This window comes from Ursus maritimus, unplaced genomic scaffold, assembly GCF_017311325.1.
Source record: "Ursus maritimus isolate PB19 unplaced genomic scaffold, ASM1731132v1 scaffold_23, whole genome shotgun sequence".
Taxonomy (NCBI): domain Eukaryota; kingdom Metazoa; phylum Chordata; class Mammalia; order Carnivora; family Ursidae; genus Ursus; species Ursus maritimus.
This window is the reverse complement of record NW_024424786.1, coordinates 44,784,994-44,804,137: the sequence shown is the minus strand read 5'-3', so window position 1 is coordinate 44,804,137 and position 19,144 is coordinate 44,784,994. Positions and strand designations below refer to the sequence as shown.

Genomic DNA, 19,144 nt, shown 5'->3' with positions numbered 1-19,144 from the left:
CCTCTCCGTGTTCACGGCGGCACTATTCACAACAGCCGGCCGTGGAAGCGACCCACGAGTCCCTCGATGGCTGAAGGGACGAGGACGCGGTGAACACACGACGGGCCATCATTCAGCCGTAGGAAAAAGCGAGATCTGCCGTTTGTGACGTTACGGGGTCAGTGATGCAGAGTGAATGAGGTTGGAGGGAGGAAGACAAATGCCGTCTGATTTCACCCCTAAGTGGAACCAAACAGCACAAAACATGAACTGAGTCACAAATACGGAGAACACACGGTTAGTTAGCAGGGTGGGCAGAACGGTGGAGGGCACTAACAGGGCACGCTCCCGGTTGTAAGGGAAAGACGTGATGCAAAGGGCCGCCCGGGAATAGAGTCAGTAACACACGAGGAACTGAAGTCCCATAACGTACAGAAATATCAAATCACAGATACACACCCGAAACCGATGGGACATTGTATGCCAATTACACTTCCACGATTGAAAATAAGAGAGAAATGAAAGAGGGAGAGTCAGCTCTGGTGACCTGTGTGGGCCGAGGGTCCCTGACAGGCAGAGCTGACCTCGCTGAAGACTTTGGCCTGGGATTGACCTAAGAAATGTCTTAACTAGGGGCGCCTGGGTGGCTCAGTCGTTAAGCGTCTGCCTTCAGCTCAGGGCGTGATCCCGGCGTTCTGGGATCGAGCCCCGCATCAGGCTCCTCTGCTGGGAGCCTGCTTCTTCCTCTCCCGCTCCCCCTGCTTGTGTTCCTTCTCTTGTTGGCTGTCTCTCTCTCTGTCAAATAAATAATAAATAAAATCTTTAAAAAAAAGAAAAAAAGAAATGTCTTAACTATTTCTCGTCTATAAGGGAGCATGCGTGTTCACGTGGGGTCTCCTGGTTGCTCAGGGCGGCTCCGAGAAAGCACACGTGTGACAAGTGTCTCAGGCCAGCGGGCTGCAGGTGGCGGGGGTGGACGCCAGGGAGCCAGGCTGCATGGTGGTCCCAGCGCTGGGAACGGGTCCCTGGGCTCTGGCGTTGCGGCCCCGCCTTCCCGGTCGGCTGTCTCTGGGACTCAGCTCGGTGACCGCACGGACCCGCCCAGTGGGCTCTCACGTTTTATCACAATGTTCCGTCTCTGTGCACGGGGAAGAGCTTTCAGATTAGGTTTTAGGAATTTAGATGAGATTAGATTTAGGAACTTAGATTAGATTTTTAAAATGCTGATGGACTTCTGCCAGGTGCCACCCAGCGTACGGAATGCTGGGCTTTCAAAGTCGGGCCCTGTCCTTAATAGCCTGGTAGGGGCACATGGGGACAGTGCAATTTTAATTCTATACGAGGGTGTTTTCCAAAGTACAGACTGTAACCCACTGGGGGATCATGGAATCGGTTTATTGGATCAAGAACAGCTGGGAAAAATAATGGGAAACGAGAGATAAAAATCCATGAGACAGTAGGCGTGACTCCGAGTGCAGTGGAAGGATCAGGAAGGGGGGGGACCCAGAATGTATCTGACGACTGGGCTGAGGTGCTTCACCTCTTTGAAAGTGCTGGTGGTCAGATTTTAAGATTCAGTTCATTAAGTCAAACGCTGAGAGGGACACACGCCGGCACCACCCAGATCCTCCCAGGATGAAGGGATGTCTCCCTGACCGGCAGGGAGCACCGCCCGCTGAAAGCCCCCAGCTGCCAGCCCCCACGTACAGACCCATCTGGGGAGAGTGCTGCCCCCATGGTCATGCCGTGTCCAGGCAGCCCGCATGGGACCTGGGGGTGGAGGTCTGGCCCTCTCGCTCCCGTCAAGTCATTGCTGAAGGGCTGCCTGGCTTCTGAGTGCCCCAGCTGTGGCCTCCTTTGAGATTGCCAAATATTCCAGCTCTCCTGCTGCCATGCCTCCTCCCCTCCCCTCCCTTCCCTTCCCGTCCCATCCTTTCCCCAGGAGCACCCCCTGACAGACATCTTACACACTGCCCTCTGTCACAGAGCCTGCTTCCCCGGAGACCCTGGTTGGTCAGAGAGCAGGAGCAGGGATGGGGTGTGGAGCAGGGTCGCCCATGGTCTGCTGGCGGCACAGACTCACGGGCGGGGACCATGACGAGGAGATGTCCCAGCAGTGGGTGGGATTCTGGACGGGATGCGTGGTTGGTGCGGCGTGTCAGGCGTCTGAGAAACGTGGAGAGGCAGAATCTGAACACAGTGGGGCAGCAGGGGGCCTGACCTATAGCAAGTCCAGATGTCGCTGACCTTGGTATTGCCAGGGGCAAAAGAGGGGGGTGCCCACAAGGTCACCACCCGGTCCGCAACCCAGAGACAGCAAGGATGGACGCCCACGAGGACCAGGGAGCTGGCCCACGAAAGTCACGAGGCTTTTCTGGTTTCCAGACCTGAGCGGTAGTCCAACCTGGAACCCACTGCCTGCCGATGAGGCCAGGCTTCCCGCAGGAAGGAGCTGGCCACCCCGCGGCCACTGGGCCTGGCAGTGGCTGTACCACTCCCTGAGTCACTACACTGGAGAGAGGTAACACCCAGACATGAGCGGGGTGTTGGTCACGGTTTGGATTCACAGCGATACTGAGATATAGCACGATCGTGGCCCCTTGTGTACGGCATTCTGGCCCAAGCCCAGCTCCCAGAGGGGCCTGGGGCCAGGGTCCACCTGTGGGTTATGTCTCTGGCCTTCAAATATACCACTGACATGCACACAGCGGCTGGCTGGCCCAGCTACACGTTGGGTCCGTGGTCTGGTGGGGAAGACCGCTGGCGGGAAAGCCACGCGGAGCCTGGAGCACCCCCAGCGTGACCTCAGCCAGGACCGTGAATCGAACATCCCATCCCGGGGGAGTGGCGGGCGGCCTGGTGGCACATTTCCCATCTTCTTCCCGACAAGCTTCGGGGCCAGATTTCTGAGTCTGTGTAGCTTTGATTGGAGTTTCCCTGAATGTGGAAATCAAAAAGTCTGATGCTTTCAGATGAAGACCACGGGAAACTTCTAGATCTTTCTTTATGCTGCTAAGGATTTTCAAAAATCATTTTCTCTGCATCATCCAAAAACTTTGGCTGCTTGTTTCCTCCTGTCCATTTTTCCTAGATATCTATTTTTCAAGCATGGTTTTGCCCCAGCTGGCTTCCCTTAGCACTTTCAGTATTAGCTCTAACCTCTTGATTTGGTTTTAACTGCAACGATTCCCGGTTTAGCACCGCATATGACGTTTGATGGCCAGGCTGAAGAGTTTCCTTCTATTCCTGATCATCTTTCAAATTGGGAGTCAGCGTTACGTTCCGCCAACTAAGTGTCTCGGCGTCTTACAGATATGATCACCTGCAATTTTCCCTTGATGGCTAAAACTAGAAGTTTGACTTTGTCTTGGTTAAAACGAAAGGAAAGGAAAGCAAAGAGGGTACCAAGTCCACATGTGTTAATTTTTAAAATGCTGGATTGGTCTACAGCATACGTTTCCCTGCTCTGTCCACAGAGAGGGCCCCCGAGAAATGACATCCCCGTAACAGGGGCACCTGCACCAGATCTGGGCTGCTGCTGACACGGTTCCCCAGTGAAAGGGACCAGCGCTCCTGCATGGAATGCCTGATTCTGGAATTGAAGCAGGAAATACCCGAGATGAGCCTGGGGCACCCCCCCAGGATGCAGACCCTCTCTCTCTCCTCCGGCTGGTGGTGGGCTCTGGGCCCTCTGTCCCTCCCTCCTTCCAGCTCTGAGAGTCGCCTCACTTTGCCCGCACTTTGCCCATGGCTTCCGAGTAAACACGGCAGGTGTCCCTGTTTTCACTCTGCCACTGCTCCGTGTCACCGCGGCCCCTCGCTTCCCCCGTGGGGCTGACCTTGCTGAGTGCCCACGGGTGCCGGGTCGGTCACGGAGAATCACGCTCTCCCCTCTTTGCGGTGACATAGTAACGCTTCTCTTCTGCATGAAAACTGGGTCAGTACATCATCTTCACATACACTTGGGCAAATGTATGGACGCAGCCTAACGGTGAGTATTAATCTAATTATTGACGCCGGTCATCTTTATATGAATGTCTGGCAGCAAACCCAAGTGCTAAAACATTTCAAGTGTCGAATACCTCCTCGGGGTCTCGTGGCTTCTGGGACAGCTCTGCCGAGCTCTGCGCTAACGGCCGCCGGCCAGCACGGTGCTGGGTGACAGCGCTGCCGGGGCCCGAGTCAGGGCAGGGGGACAGGCTCCCGTGGAGCGTGCTCTGGGCCATCGGCACGGCCGCGCAGGACTGTCGGGGAAGCCAGCCTCACGCAGGAACGTCCTGGATCCTCGACGAAGCAGGAAGCCTTCACTTCACGGGACACGGAGTACGTGAGTGTTTCTGTCTCGAGTGATTGGACGCATTTGCACACGCACGTGCTTTTCCAAACGTCCAAGTGCAGTGGTCTTGCCGAGTGGGAGTGCCCTGCGATGGCTCGCGCCGACCACCCAACTAGCCTGTTGAATTCCGTGGGTCGTCATCTTGAAAGACTTGCCGACGGACTAACTGTGGGTCTTCGCGGTAGGAGTTCTGGAAGAAATTTCCTCAGATGAGCAAAGTGACCTTGTCATTTCAAGGAAAATGACTGGAGGTTTTTATCACCAATGACGCCACGTGGGCCTTTGAGGAGAAGTTCGCCGTCCTGAACACGTATGCCTGCTGCGTGGCCCGTCACAGCTTCCCGAGTTAGAGTTCTCCGAGGACATTCGTGGGGACACGAACAAATGTGACCGACGGACAGACATACCGGCAGTTTACAGTGACATGTGTCAATATTTGGAAGGTCCGCGTAACTCGATGGATGGCATTTTCCAAGGAACTAGCATGTGATGTTACAGAATCACTCGTGAACGGGAGATCCGATCAGGGTGCAGTTGGGATGGATGGATTTTCACCTCACGGAGCATGAAAAGCGTGTCGATCTGGTTTCAGATTCCGCGCTGTCACTGAGTGTTCAGACACAAGCACTTCTAGGGTTTGGTGGCCTTTTGAGGAAGAGTATTTTCCAGTTCACGGAAGAGTGTCTCAAGGGCTTTCAAAATCCTCCCTCCTGTTCCTGCAGCCTATCTGTGTGAGGCCAGGCCGTCCTCTGCGTGGACCGAAAGGACGTTGTGCGACAGGCTGCACGGAAACGGACGCGGGAATCCAGCGGCGGCCCCGTAAGCCAGACACCGGGGAGACGTGCCAACGAGCACGATGATGCCGCCGTTCCCTCTGAAAGTTGTTGTTCTAAGAAATCGTTTATTTTTTCATAAAAAATATGCTATTCATGTTAACATGCAGTGGGTTATTTTTATTTTTAATGACTTCACAGAATACATGTATTTTCTAATTTCTAGGATGGTAAGTATCTCTAGATAAAATTTGCCGACACACACGCTCTTTGGGGTCTGAAGATGGGGGCGTTTGCACACCATGGCTGTAGACATCTACGAGGCTTGGAAAGGGAGGGAAGTGGTGCCTTTTTAGTGAACGGTGTTCCGTTGAGAGGCTTGAGCCAGCTGCCCCAGGCCCCTGAGCCGAAGAAATGCAGCCGTGTTCCAGGCAGACATGACGACGTCCTCTCCCGTGGGCAGTGAGAGGCACGTCTTCCATCCTCTCTCCTCTCCTGCGGGTCCCTGACGTTGGACTGTGCGACCGTTCAGCAAAACTGCACACAGTGGGAAAACCCTTCCGGTGGGAGTCTGGGGAGCATGACGGAGCGATTTCTGGGTGCGTCTGTCCCTGGGGGGTGCTCAGGAGCCCAGGTGGGCCCCTGCTGAGTGTGCCCAGGGTGGAGACTTTCGTCCTTGATTTCTGACCTCTCCTTCTCCCCGGCAAGCTGGGCCAGACTGTCCTGTCCCCTTCCTTGCCATTCTGCTGTCACTCCCTGAGGGCTGGCCTGTCTGTGGCACGAAACCGTGGTCCTGGAGCTCCTGGTGCGACTCGCTCCTTCAGATGGCACGATGCAGCCCTCTGCACCCCAGGGCCCATCCCGCTGCTGTAGGACCAGGGTGCTCGTGCGCGGGGCGACTGTGCGGGAGGCTGAGACCCGCGGGACATGAGGGGGCAGAGCATCTGGGAGGGTCTGGGCATGACCCCGGGGGAAAGACCCCGAGCACAGTGTGGCGGCCCCGCAGGGCATCTCACCAAGCCAAGGGACCCTCCATGAAGGCTTCGCCTCTGAGACACGCGCAATAGTGCAAACCGTCCAACGTCATCCCGGGGGATGGGCGCAGACCCGCAGCACCTCTGGTGCCGTGTAAACATGTCGCGGAAGCTAGTGGAAGACGTCACGGGGAACAACGGTGCTGAGAACACACGGAGGCTACAGTGAGGGTGAGGTGACACGGGAGGAAATGCGGGGACACAGAGCAGATAACGAGATAGTCCCCCGAGGCGGTGCTCGGACTCTGATTGGCCGTGGCCCTGCCACAGGAAGACACACGGGACCTGAAGCCCCTTGATAAGCGAGACTGCTGCCGCCCTCCCCAGAAGCTCCGGGAGGCCCTGCCCGCCCTCGCCCACCGGCTCCTCCCTCACACCCGCGTCCAGGTAAGAGTTGGTCATCCACACTTTGTCCTTGTCACTTCGTGTCCCCTGGGAGGTCGGGCCCCAGACGGCGTTCCTCCTGCGTCTGAGGCTTCTTCCCCACCCCCCTGCCATCATCATCGCTTTGTCCTCGAACCTGCCGTGTCTCCCGGCGTCTGGGCTTGGGTCTCACACCTCCGTGGGGTGGGGAGCATCGAGGCCTCGGTCGTGCAGCTTCTGGACGGGTCTCCAGTGGGGTTTTCCCCAGTTTTCACCAATCCGTGTCTCACCCCTGTCCGCCTACGCCACCCCAGCATTCCCACCCTGTCGTTGGATGGAGTGACGGTGCTGTTGCTGTGTCAGGACTGCGCAGCACGGCGAGACCTTAAACCGGCCGCGCCAGACAGCTACGGAGGCCGGCAGCTGCTCGGCTCCCTTGAGAGGAGGCCTCGGACCCGGGTGAGCACGTCACTGTGGACATGGCCTGGATGCCCTGACCCTCCTGCAGCCACCGGACCTGGTGACCGGCCATTGGGAGCAGGTTCCCTTGGAGACAGCGCCCCGGGACGTTTTGGTGAGCAAAGTGAAAGTTCTCTGTGGTCACGTCAGTTTCCTAGCGATCCATCGTCCACTTTACTAGAAGGTTGTTTCATCTCCTTACGGATCTACCGTCTAGGACAACCTGAAATATGCTAAATCCTTCAGGCCGTTAACCTATCTCACAAGCTCAAACTTCCAAGGAGTTGAGACCACACTGGTCCGCTTGGCTGGGGCGCTCTGCGCGTAGCTGTGCGGTTTTCTTCCTCTGCACCCGCCCCCTGCAGTGTGCCTCTGCTGGTCCTTTCCTGTCTACGTGCTGGATGGAGTCCTCCCCCAGCTCTGTCCTTCCCGCTCTGTGCTGTCACCCTCTTCAGAGGCTCTGCCGACACTCGCATCATGATGTTGGCCGAATCCGTGCCTCCGGACCGCAGCTTTTCCCAAATCCCAGCCTCTGTGTCCAGCAGCCACCTGGACGTGCTCACCGTCTTCACCTGGACGTGATGTAAATGGCCCAAAGCATCATAACTAAAACCGAATCTGTGAGCTGCTCACGCTCCTCCCTCAAAGCCTGCTGTGGAGTCCACGGCCTGGATGGGGAGTCTTTGCAGACTTCTCTCCCTTCCAGGCTGTCCTCCTGGTTCCAGCCTTATGATGGAAGAAAGTATTCTGGGAATGCTAACTGAAGAGTAGGGCCAGCAGCAAAGGGTTAAGGAGAGCTTCCTGGAGGAGATGACTCCTGAGCTGAGCCTGGAAGGACAGATAGGAATGATGTGGACATAATCCCCATAGGGCTGCAGGATGCACAGGTCACTCGTTATGCAAAGCCATGGAGACAGGGAAGACGATGGGGCTGACGTGCACCGCAGGTAAGCCAGGATTCCCGGAGGACAGGGAGTGTGACGGTGAGGGTCACAGCAGAGGAGACAGCAGGACCCGCAGGATGAGACCGGGGAGGGGGGGCGGGGGGCAGCACACTGCTGTTACTCTGAAGTCTCCTCTGAGGGGGTAAGAAGGGGAAGGCCAGTGTGCTGATGGCGGGGATCATCCGTGGGAGCAGGCGCTGCTGGAGGCAGAGGAACAAACGAGACAGCCAAGAGTGTGAACAGAGAGGGAGTGGAAAGAAGCAAATTGTATCAGTCAGCGCACGCTAAGTTATGTCATGGTAACAAACAATCCCTCAACCTCAGCGTCTTAAAACCACAAAGTTTTTTATTTGTTTCATTTTGCTTTTTTGTGTTTTTACTCACATTTCATGCCTGTTGCAAGACATAGTTGCTCAGAGCCCCCAGGTGGGTCCCCATGGGGGAAGGAGAGGGAGCTCTGGAAGGTCTCAAGCCAGGAAATAAAGTTCCCATCACAAGTGACCTTCCCCTGAGGACTCTTGTTCAGAACTAGTCTCACAGCCGTATTCAAGAACCACAGGCCCAGGGAAGGGCGGTCTTACTATGTGCAGTGTCGTCACGCACCATGAAGGACCACGTGGAGGTGGACTGGAAGCACCACTGGGACAGAACTGAGCGTCCCTGGGTGCACTGGATGGAGGGCACAGAGGGAGAGGCAGGAGTTGAGGACAGTGACAGTGACGGCAACAATAGCTCTCACTCGCTGAGGACCTACTATGTGCCAGACATCACTCTAAGTGTCTTACAAGGATTCGGGGACTTTAGTTTCACAAAAACCCGGTGAGGAGGGGACATCATGACCCTCATCACCACTGACCACAGGTTGGCAAACTATGGCCCGTGGGCCACATCCTGTCCATTTTCTGTTTTTGTTCAGCCTGTGAGCTGAGAATGGCTTTTACGTTTTTAAATGCTTGGAAACTTAAAAAAAAACAATAATATCTTGCGGCAGTGAAAATTACCTGGAATTCAAACTTCGGCGTGTGTAAGTGAGCTGTTCACCCGCTACGTGTTGTCTGTGCCTGCTTTCGGCTACAGCAGCAGAGCTGACGAGCTCCGTGGAGACCCGCTGCCGCAGGGCCTGTAATATTTGCGATCCATAGAGGCTTGCCAGCCCCCACTTAAGTTGAAAAACGGAGGCACAGGGAGCTCGAGGCTGTTGCACAAAGGCACCCGTGGGTGGGGCGTGGGGGTGGGCAGGAATCCCGACGGTGTGGCCAGAGTCCCCCAGTGCCTCCCGTGATCCCCACGTTTAGGAGCGGAGGGGCTGGTGCGGTTGCATGATCCGTAGAAATAAGAAACGTGCAGTGAAGAGCTCAGGTTTGGGGGGTGGTCTTGTACGTGGTGTGATCGGTAGGCAGGCTGGTAAGTAAGTCGGGGGTGAAAGGCGTCTTATCTGGGGACTGAGGGACCAACAGGAAGCCCTGGGAACAGAGGAGGTTGGAACACAGGGACATGGTTTAAAGAGCAAAGAGCAGCATGCCAAGGAGAGTGGCCTGGAAGCCACCACCTTCTTCCAGGGAAGAAGACAGGAGAGGGGCCGAGGAAGCCCGAGTAACAAATTAGGAAAAGCTGGGAATTGAGGGAGGGAAAGCTAAGAAATACGGCGCCCAAAGGCAGGAGCCTGAGGCCTCCAGTGGCGGAATGGGTCACTGTGAGTGTCCCAACTGCCCTGGAGCAATTTCCCACCAGATCTAGCTGCCTCGAACAACACACATCTGTCACCTTGCTGTCACCTTGCCATTCCAGAGGCCCCAAATCCATGGTGGTCTCGCTGGGATGTGTTCCTGGGGAGGCCTGCGTTCCTTCTGGAGGCTCCATGGGACGATCTGTTCCCTGGTCTTTTCTCGGCTTCTGGAGGCCGCCGGCGTCCCCAGTCTCCCGGGGGCCACCATCTTCAGAGCCAACGACACAGCACTGCGACCTCAGCTGCCACGACCCCCTCCTCTCTGACGCTCCGGCTCTGCCTCCCCCTTAGAGGGACCCTGTGGTTACATTAGGACCCGCTCGGATAATCCAGGATCACCTCCCTATTTTAAGGCCAGCTCATTAGCAACCTTCATTCCCTCTTGCCAACCTCCCATACTCACAGATTCCAGGGATTAGGACACGGGTGTCTCTGGGAAAAGCCAGTCTTCTGTCTACCACAGCTCCTGGGATACTAAAACTCACAGCCCTTAGGGGCCACAGAGCACCTTTGGGGGCTGGCTGTCTTTGGGGTCACGAGCGCATGGGTCGTACAGAAGCAGAGGCAGTGTGGGAGACCCTTTTGGGGTTGGGGCATGGCTCCCACGGCACGCACCAGTGCACGTGGCTGCTGCTGAGCTCACCCAACTCACCACCTGGACCCAAGGAAGGAGGTAGACCAGATGCCTGTGCTCACCCTTACATTGCCTCGTGTCCTCTCCCTCGTATCCCAAACGCTCTCCACGTGCCTGCCGCACTCAGAGCTCCGCCCTTGCAGTGGACTTGCTCCCCACACCTTGGACCCTTCCTCGAGTGGGTTCTGTGCATCATGCTTCCCTTCTCCAATAACTTCGATGTCTTTAACTCAAGTGGCGGCCCCTTCTTTCTCTCCTCTGAGTCTCAGAGCTCTATCACCCTGTAAATCGTTGTTACCTGAGTTTCCCAGAGGGCAGAGACTGGGTCTCCCCAGTTCCCGCCACCTCTGCATTCAGCTCGGAGCCTGACCTGGACGGGACATCCGGCAAATCAGGTGGCTGGATGCAGACGTGAGTGAGCCATGCTGATGCTCGAGGGGCCCGGCCCATGAGGGTGAAGCCGAGAGCTTATCCCATCCCCTAGGCAGAGCCGAGAACAGCAGGAGGGCCTCTCGCTCAGGACATCTGTGGCCGGGGGGGGGGGGGGGGGGTGGGAATAGAGGGAAGGGGAAGATAGAGACAAAGGGAGGGAAGGACGGAGGAAGAGCAGACACCTGCTTACCTGCCCGAGACTCCGCGTTTCTGTCTTTGCCTGCCCAGGGGTGCCCAGAGCCCACCTGTCCGAGGAGCACAGCAGGACCCTCCTGAGCTCAGTCCTCCCCAGCATGGACCTGTACTGCACGGTCATCAATGATTCCAGCAATGATGCCATAGGGACGTCGCTGAGAGTGGAGACTACTAGCCACGTGCTCTTCCGGTCCATCACGGTGGTCGTGGCCCTTTGTGGGTTGGTGGGAAATGGAGTCGTAATCTGGCTTGTCCGTTTGTCCATCAAGAAAAACTCCTTCTGCATCTACAACCTCAGTCTCGCGGTGGCGGATTTCATGCACCTGGGTTTGCAGATCGTGTTCTGTGTGCGACAGATCCTCAGGTCTTTCCTCCAGTACTGCTTTCATCTTTCCAGTATCTTCATGATCCTGAGGTTCTTCTCCTATTTCACTGGGCTGGGTATCATGACGGCCATCAGCTTCCAGCGTTGTCTGTCTGTCCTCTTCCCTATTTGGTACCGGTGCCATTGTCCCAAGCACCTGTCAGCCATCGTGAGCGTCTTCCTCTGGCTCCTGACCTTTCTGGTGACCATCCTGCGAGGCCACGCCTGCCCTCAGCTGTCCCTCCGGACAACCGGTTTCTGCTCTGCGACTGTCACCATCACCAACGTGTGGATTCTGCTCCTCCTGTCCGTCATGGGCACATCCAGCCTGCTGCTGTTCCTGCGGGTCCGGGAGAGCACCCAGCTGCACCTGCCCAGAAAGCTGTGGCTGGGCATTCTGCTCACCGACCTGGTCTTTTTTCTGTGCGGCATGCCCCTCAGCATCATCAGGTTCCTGGTGTGGGAAGTGGGAAACCAGACTCTCAATGACATCTGCATCCTCCTGTCCTCCATCAACAGCGCTGTGAACCCCGCCATTTACTTCTTCATCGGGAGGCAGCAGCCGAGGGCGCCCCTCGCGGGGGTCTCCAGGGAGCCCTGCGTCAGGAGGCAGAGCCGGGGAGCGGCACCCGCCCCGCCAAACAGAGATGGCGGCCCCCTGACGGGCGGCAAGTGCCCGAGTGGGTCCGGTGATCTCCCGGCGGGAGTCACGCCTCCCGGTCAGCAAGAAGGAGCACCCCCAAGTCAAGCACTTGCGGAATAAGTCCCGTCACGGCCCCCCCTGCATACAGAACTAAGGACAAATGGCTGGAGCAGACTTCCCGTGCAAAGGGCACATCTTGGGGCCTTTTCAGCCTGTTGTCAAATTACCCTTCGGAAAGCTGGTCAAGGGGGCTGAGAGAGTCACACCTGCCAACGGTGGAGAGTCGGTGTTTCAACCTTTGCCTTAAAATTCTGCCCATTTTCAGTCTTGCATAAGTAATGCTGCTGAAATTCTACTGGATGTAGGTTGGTCCCTTTCCGGCATGTTCTAGGGTCTTATTACAGTTTTTCTTCCTAGACTTCTAAGGGGTTCACCCCATTGGATGCAACATCTTCCAAAACTCTATCTTGGTCCTTAGGATTCCAGTGAAATGCAACTTTGTTGACGGAGCTCCGTCTGGAAGGACAGCGTGAAGCGAGTCCTGGGTTTGGCTGCTTCGATAAACCCTTTGTGCAATGAGCCACATCTTCCTGAGGCCCCTCAGGCTGCTTTTGTTGTCGAAGCTTGCAGGACCGTCCAGCAGGGAGGAGGAAGGCTCGAGGGGTCTTGGGGCTCAGGAGTGCTCTCGGGACACGAGGAGGTCCTTGAGACTCTGAGCCAGCTCTGTGTTTGCCCCAAGGCCTCGTTCTCTTCCCCAGGAAGCAGGCTGGGTCTCGTGTGTGACCGTGACGCGTCTGAAGAGAGCCTGCGTCCCTCGGAGACACGCTCTTGGCTGCCGGCAAACTGCCAGCTTCTCATTAGCTGAGCTCTGGTGACAACCCCATAACTGGGGGTCACTGCCCTGTAATTAAGGGGCACTACCCTATAACCAGGAGGATACTACCATGTAACTGGGGGACACTATAACTGGGGGTCACCACCCTATAGTTGGGGAGACACTACCCTGTAGCTGGGGGGGGGGTGTTGATGTCCTGTGGTGTGCCCGCCCCCTCCCTGGGGCGTCAGCAAGGGGGCCGTCCTGCCCAGGACACCTGTGGGGTGATGAGGCCTGCACTGAGGCTGTCCCCCTTGCTGACAGTCATCTCGGGGTGATGGAGTGACATGGGGGTCCCTGCCTCAGCTGCTGGACCCCACGCTCACATCTCCTGGATCTCGTCTGTCACCACTCCCAGGCCCCCATGGGCCAAAGCTGGGGGCTCCCTGGGGGTCAGGGAGAGCTGCCTGTGGGCCTGCACTGCCGGCTCACCCGCCCTGCCAGCAACAGGCCTTGGAGGAGGGAAACCGCCACAGGCGCCCCCGGGGCCAGGTCGGCTCGCGAACAGCTTTGAGGGTCGCGTCTTTATTTCTGGATCCTCCCGGGAGGACTGAATTCTCCTCCAGAGTAAACTGCTTCAGGAAAAGCAGCCCGATGGTACGTCGGAGACACCGGGAATGAGTCACCGTTCTGGGGCTGGGAAGCTGGAGATCGGGAGGCTGTCGCGCTCAGGTGAGGCCCTGGCAAGGGGCTCTCCGGGGCCTCTTTCGTACTACCACGAGCCCCGCTCTTGGGGGTCACCTCCCCGAGGCCCCGCCTCCTCACGCCATCACCTTGGGAGTTAGGATTTCAACATCTGGTTTTGCAGGGACTCAGGCGTTCAGACCGCAGCAATGGGCTTCTGGGTCCCTGAGGCCAAGGATTTCTGGGAATGAGCGGTAACTTGGCTTTGCCTCCCTGTGTAAAAGGCTGTTCTCACGTTGGCTTTAGGTCACAAAATAACAGGCCCCTGGGGGTGGGGGGACGAGTAGTTATTTCAATCCTGGGTCTGTGGGGGGTCCTGGATTCTAGGAATGGACACCGTCTTATGGGGGCAGCCTTTGGGGAAGGAGAGAAATGAGGCACTCCCTCTGCTTGGGCCCATACCTTCGGCACAGCCAGATTCTACTTAGTGGGCCTCGCGGTCACTGTGGAAAGGTGAGGGAAATGTCTGCCCACAAGCTCTGCAGGCCCAGAGCCCGCGGCTGCATCCCCGGGGAAGGTCACCTCAGACAGGACGGTGGAGCCTTTCCAGAGCCCAGGTGTGGACCAGGGCGTATGGGGGGGGGGCTGCGTGTCGCCTGGGGACTCACCATCCCCTCTTCTCACTTCTCTAACACCTCCTGGTCCTCTGTGGGGCCCCTGTGCTGTAGCTAACTGGTTCAGGGATGGGCGTAGGGCCTTGCAGGAAAATACACGCACTAATTTCCCGTTGTTCCTGTTAAACCGGGGCGTTTGCGGGGCTGGGGCTGTAGGACCCCGATGTGGAGCCTGAAGGAAGCCAGCAGAGGCAGCGAAGCTGAGCAGGGCAGGGGAGAAGAGAACCAAATTCTAAGGACACAGGTATACCCTGGATCCAGCCAGACCTGAAGCCGTCACGAGCCCTGCACTGTCCCACGTGTTAATCAATAAATTCCTTTTTTTGCTTACAGTTTCTTCTCTTGGGTAAGGCTTTTGGGCAGGGGAACAGCACAGACCCCAAACTGACTGTGCCCCCTCCCCAGAGATGGGGGGGCTGTGGGTGTGTGGGGGCAAATCCGTCTCAGCTTCACCTGCAGCAGGGAGGCTGCGATCCCCTGGGGCCCAGCCCCCAAGAGAGGATTCCAGGAGTTGAGGGGCCTAGGAGGGGACGGAAGAGGCAGCTTCTCATCCTACCACATTCAACAGACCGCTCCCGACCACATTCTCTTTATTTAAGCCTTTTTTCAAGGAGCTAGAAGGAACAGATCCCTCTCCCGTGAGATGTGAAACAAGGTGCTGGCATGCGGCTCCGGGCAGGACTGGCCGAGGCCCTGCTCACGGTCACTGGTGAAGCTGATGTAACGCATGGGACCTTCTCGGAGCCGGAGCTGGCGTCAGTCCACTCCATCCAGGTCCTGACAACCTCTGCTCTCGAGCCGGAGAACCTAGATGGACAAGTCACACGAACGTCCGCGCTGTTGAAACACACCGGTTCACGCCGAGCGAGGGCGGCGGTCACGGGACCGGACAAGCAGCCCGTAAAGCAGTCCCCATGATGCGTGAGGATGCGCGAAGGCCGCAGAGTACGCGCGCTGGTTGAGTCTGGGAGGATGGGCCTGGGCACATCACGATAGTCCCTGCCGGACGAGGAGATCCCAGCGGACTGTCTCTCTGCCCACGTGTGTCTTCTGAGGGGTCTACATCTGCATGGCCTCCGAACCCCACTCCTGATTTGGGGGAGCCCATTGCTGAGTGCAGCTGGGGAGCCAAGCCCCGCTTCTCACTGACTCCTCGTCTGGAGGCAGGGCCGTCCTGGGCACTCCCAGAGCCAGCGGCGTCCCCGCACTCCGCCCACCAGAAAAGCCACGTGTGCCCAACTCACCGCATCCTCTATGCACCGGAACTGCCAGGGCCAGCTGGTGTGGTACAGAAACGGCCGCAGGTCAAACCTGTTGTCGTCGGGGCTGTAGCTCTCCGCGTGGTACGCGGGGGTCAGCGTGGTCATTTTGTGTCTGTTCATGGAGTACTTGGAGAAGAAGTGCCTCACTCTGTCCGCCACCTGGTGGGCGGGGACACACGGGGCTGCAGGCTCGCAGGGCGCGGGGACGGAGGCCGGGGCTCTGGCCGCATCGCACCTGCCACTCCCGCTAACGGCCCCGCCTGCCAGCCTCCCCGGGGGCAGTGGCGGATGAATGCGCATTGGGGCGGCCATCTGGGCCGTCCCATGTGGGCTCCCGCTCTGGCGCCCCAGGACGTTGCGTCCGCTGACCCGAGCAGGGCGCGCAGGACGACACGCGCATGAGACTTCCAGGCGGTTCTGTGGGGACCACCACGTGGGTCCCAACGGGCCGGACCGCAAGCCGGACAGCGGGCACGGCCCCCACTCGGAGGAGCTGACAGCTGGGCGCCAGTGTCACGGGCGACAGAGTGCGGCCGTTCTAGGCCACGCCGCACCGACTCCCTCCCGCCTGAGTCTCCCCGCAGGGGACTGCACCTGCCGCTCCCTCTGCCAAGTGCCGCCCACGCCGTACCTGCCGTGGGGGACACACGTCTTTCCACATGGTGAGGAGTCTGCAGAACATGCTGTAGGGCCCGGCCTTGGCGATCTTCCGGAGCCTTCCATAGATGGACAGCTCTGCGTACGTCATGCCCATGTCCTCCTGCGGGGGAGGGACAGGTCCCCATGGGGCCGCGAGCAGGGCCCGGCCTCGTTCCCCCTCACCGCCCAGTGCCACGGAGCCGGTGTTAGGAGAAAGGGACCGAGGTCTGTCCATGCTCCAAGCCCTGGAACCTGCAAACTGTGGGTTTATCTGGGAAAACAAAGGTCTTTGTAGACGTAATTAAGTGAAGGAGCTTGAGATGAGATGGCCCTGGATGTGGGGTGCCTTTACACGAGATGGAACAGAACGTGTGGGGAGAAGCCGCGTGAAGACAGAGGTTGGGGGACACGGCCGCGGCCCAGGAAGCCCCGGGAGCTGGACGAAGGACCCTCCCCTGGAGCCTCCCAGCAGGGAGCGTGGCCTGCAGAGGACCTGGTTTTGGCCTCCGGGCCCCCAGAACGCTGAGAGGGTACGGGTCTCTCGTTTAAGCCGCTGGCCTGTGGTGTTTGGCTCCACAGCTCCAGGAGGCCGACGCCAGGACCAAGGTCAGGCAGGGGACCCCTGCAGATGGGCCCTGCACCCTGCCCCAGGGAGCCCACTGTCCCTAAGGACAGACGGCTCAACACAGACATCTGGGTCCCGCTGGCCACGGGACACCCCCAGTCTGGCTCAAAAGAGCCAGCCTCACACTGAGGCTCACACAAGCCCCTTTTGCACCTCTCAGTATTTACTTTAATCCCCCCTCAACTCCCACTGCACCCCAGAATATATAACCAGAGCCTGACGAGAAGGAGACGGTGAGGGTGGCATTTCGTGGCATAGCGGGACAGCCCTCACCTCCAACCAGGGTCCGCAGGACCCGCTGTGACCAGGCCCACCTTCGTACTCCCCACTGCCCACCCTGGCCTTCCCTCAGGCCTCACCTCCAATGTCACTTCCTTGGGGAGGCCTGTCCTGACCCCTATTGGAGGGACACGGCCACCTTCAGGTCACTGTGTGGGTCAATGTGTGGGCAGCACTTGGAGCCACCTGGAGCCCTCATGGTTACTTCCTGCTTGTCTGTCCCGGGGACTCACGTAAATGGCAGGCCCAGCTGGCTCACTGCCGAGCCCCAGTGGCCACGGGTCCTGCCATGGACTCCTTTACTGCTTTCTTCCGCGTGAGGTGAATATTTTCCAGTGAAACATCTTAATTCCCTAGATTCGACAACAATACTTGGAAGCTTTAATGCCCCACTTTCAATAATGCACAAAACTAGACCAAAAAACCAACAAGGGGATGGAAAACTCGAAGCCTACAAACCAACCAGACCTAACCGACCTCTCTAGAACGTTCCGCCCACAACTGCAGAGCGCACATTCTCCTTGAGGTACACGGAACGTTCTCCAGGACAGACCAGACGCCAAGCCATAAAACTGGCCTCATGAATTTCAGAACACTGGAAAAGTCTGCTCTCCGACCGTGAAGGAATAGGATTACAAATTCAGTAAAAGAAATTTCAGAAACTCACAAATATGTGGGATTCAAACTGCACACTCTCGAGTAACCAACAGGTGAGAGAAGAAATCACGAGGAAAATTAGAACATGCCTGGAGATGCAGGAGAATGAAGAGATGGCATACCGTGGCGTATGGGGCGCGGCGGTAAGGGAGGAATTTATTAAAAGAGAAGACCTCACTTTCCACCTTATGCCACAAGGGCAGAAGTGCAAACGGACCCTCAAGCACGCGGCAGGAGATGAGAAAGAGAGGACAGAAAGGGGCTGCAGAAAGTCAGGTGCGTCCAGATGCTGGCAATGAGCCACCCAGAAAGAAACTTGGAGAACAATTCCATTTATGGTAGGACGAAGAAGATAACATGCTTAGAAATACATTTAACAAGACAAGTGCACGCTCATGCTCTGGAAACTACAAAACGCTGCCTCTGGAGGAAGCCCAGAATGAAGAGGGAGACATGCCACGTCCAGGCCTCAGAATGCCTCACGTTCTCAGGGGGACAACACCTGCCAAACTGAGCGGTAGACTCGGCGCACCTGCCGTGGAAATCCAAGCTGGCGTTGTGTGCGCGGCAGGAAATGACACCCTGATCCAAAATTCACACGGAAATCCAGAGGGCCAAGAGAGTGACGAAGTTGGAGGACTCCCACTTGCCGGTATCAAAGCTTCCTTCCAAGCTGTGGTGACCGAGGGAGTGAGGTTGGGGACAGGAACGGACACACAGGTCAGCGGAACAGAGTCTGGAAACGGATCCACACACGTACCGCCAACCGATTTCCACCGGGATGCCGAGACGCTCAGCGGGAGAATCATCTTCAACAAACGGTGCTGGACACTTGTCTGTCCGCACGCAAGACGACCAAGTGGGATCCCTTCCTCACACCACACACATAAACTAACTCAATCACACCAATGGACTTAAATAGAAGGGTAAATCTATAAACCCCAGAAGCAGCACAAGTAAATCTCTGTGACCAAAGGCACTGGCAGCAGGAAGGTCAGTTGTCACAGATTCTGCAACGGCTCACGGCCACTCCCGCCTCGACCACGGATGCTGCATACCAGCCTACAGCTGACCGGCCCTCATGGCTCGCAGGCCAGCTCAGGATGGGGGGGTCAAGAGCGATTCTTCTGAGTGAGCCCCCTGCCACCTGCGAGAGACTTGCCCCACTCACCCCTCCTCCCGGGCACCAGCCTCAAGAAGGCCTTATCGAAATGTCAAAGGTCAGCAGTGGGACAGGCACTGAGCCCTGGGCTCTCTGGCCAGGAACCTGGAGACAGAACATGGCTGCTCAGGGCAAGAAGGAGGCCGTGGAGGAGCCCAGCACAGACATGAGGAAGCAGGGAGACGGGGAACGGTGACAAAGCCACCAGCACTACCTCGTCCGTCTGGGACACCTTCCCATCGGTCAAGGGCTCCAGCTCTGCGGTGGCCGGTGCTGCCAGGATACTGCGGCCAAGACACACAGAGGTCAGTCATGATGGCTGCTGCAGTGCTCACGAGGTTGGGGAGAAAATCCCCAAACCAACTGTCCCAAGCGCAATGGCCGGTCTCCAGCAACGCCCCTGTTGACCCCAAGTTGGGGCTGGCGGTGCTGGGCTTTCCTGGGGGGAGGGGTGTGGATGCCGGGG

The 19,144-nt window shown here is 57.6% G+C and overlaps 2 protein-coding genes across 8 annotated transcripts in view; one reads left to right on the top strand and one right to left on the bottom strand.

Moving 5' to 3' along the window:
* Positions 1 to 7,869: 7,869 nt before the first annotated feature.
* Positions 7,870 to 12,002, top strand: LOC103671130 (mas-related G-protein coupled receptor member X2-like). The gene is made up of 2 exons (XM_008699703.1): positions 7,870 to 7,891; positions 10,909 to 12,002. Exons 1-2 carry the CDS (start codon positions 7,870 to 7,872, stop codon positions 12,000 to 12,002), a joined length of 1,116 nt encoding a protein of 371 aa, XP_008697925.1.
* A 2,625-nt stretch (positions 12,003 to 14,627) lies between these two features.
* The window catches only part of NADSYN1 (NAD synthetase 1), a 34,678-nt gene continuing 30,161 nt past the window's right edge, over positions 14,628 to 19,144 (bottom strand). For 5 of the 7 annotated variants that reach the window (XM_040639608.1, XM_040639605.1, XM_040639611.1 and 2 more), the window contains 4 exons: positions 18,893 to 18,962; positions 15,948 to 16,076; positions 15,299 to 15,475; positions 14,628 to 14,861 (listed from right to left, as the gene is read on the bottom strand). In XM_040639608.1, the coding sequence (XP_040495542.1) occupies positions 14,811 to 14,861; positions 15,299 to 15,475; positions 15,948 to 16,076; positions 18,893 to 18,962 (427 nt within the window). In that variant the 3' untranslated portion in view covers positions 14,628 to 14,810. The other 2 variants (XM_040639607.1, XR_005837196.1) reach the window with 2 other exon arrangements.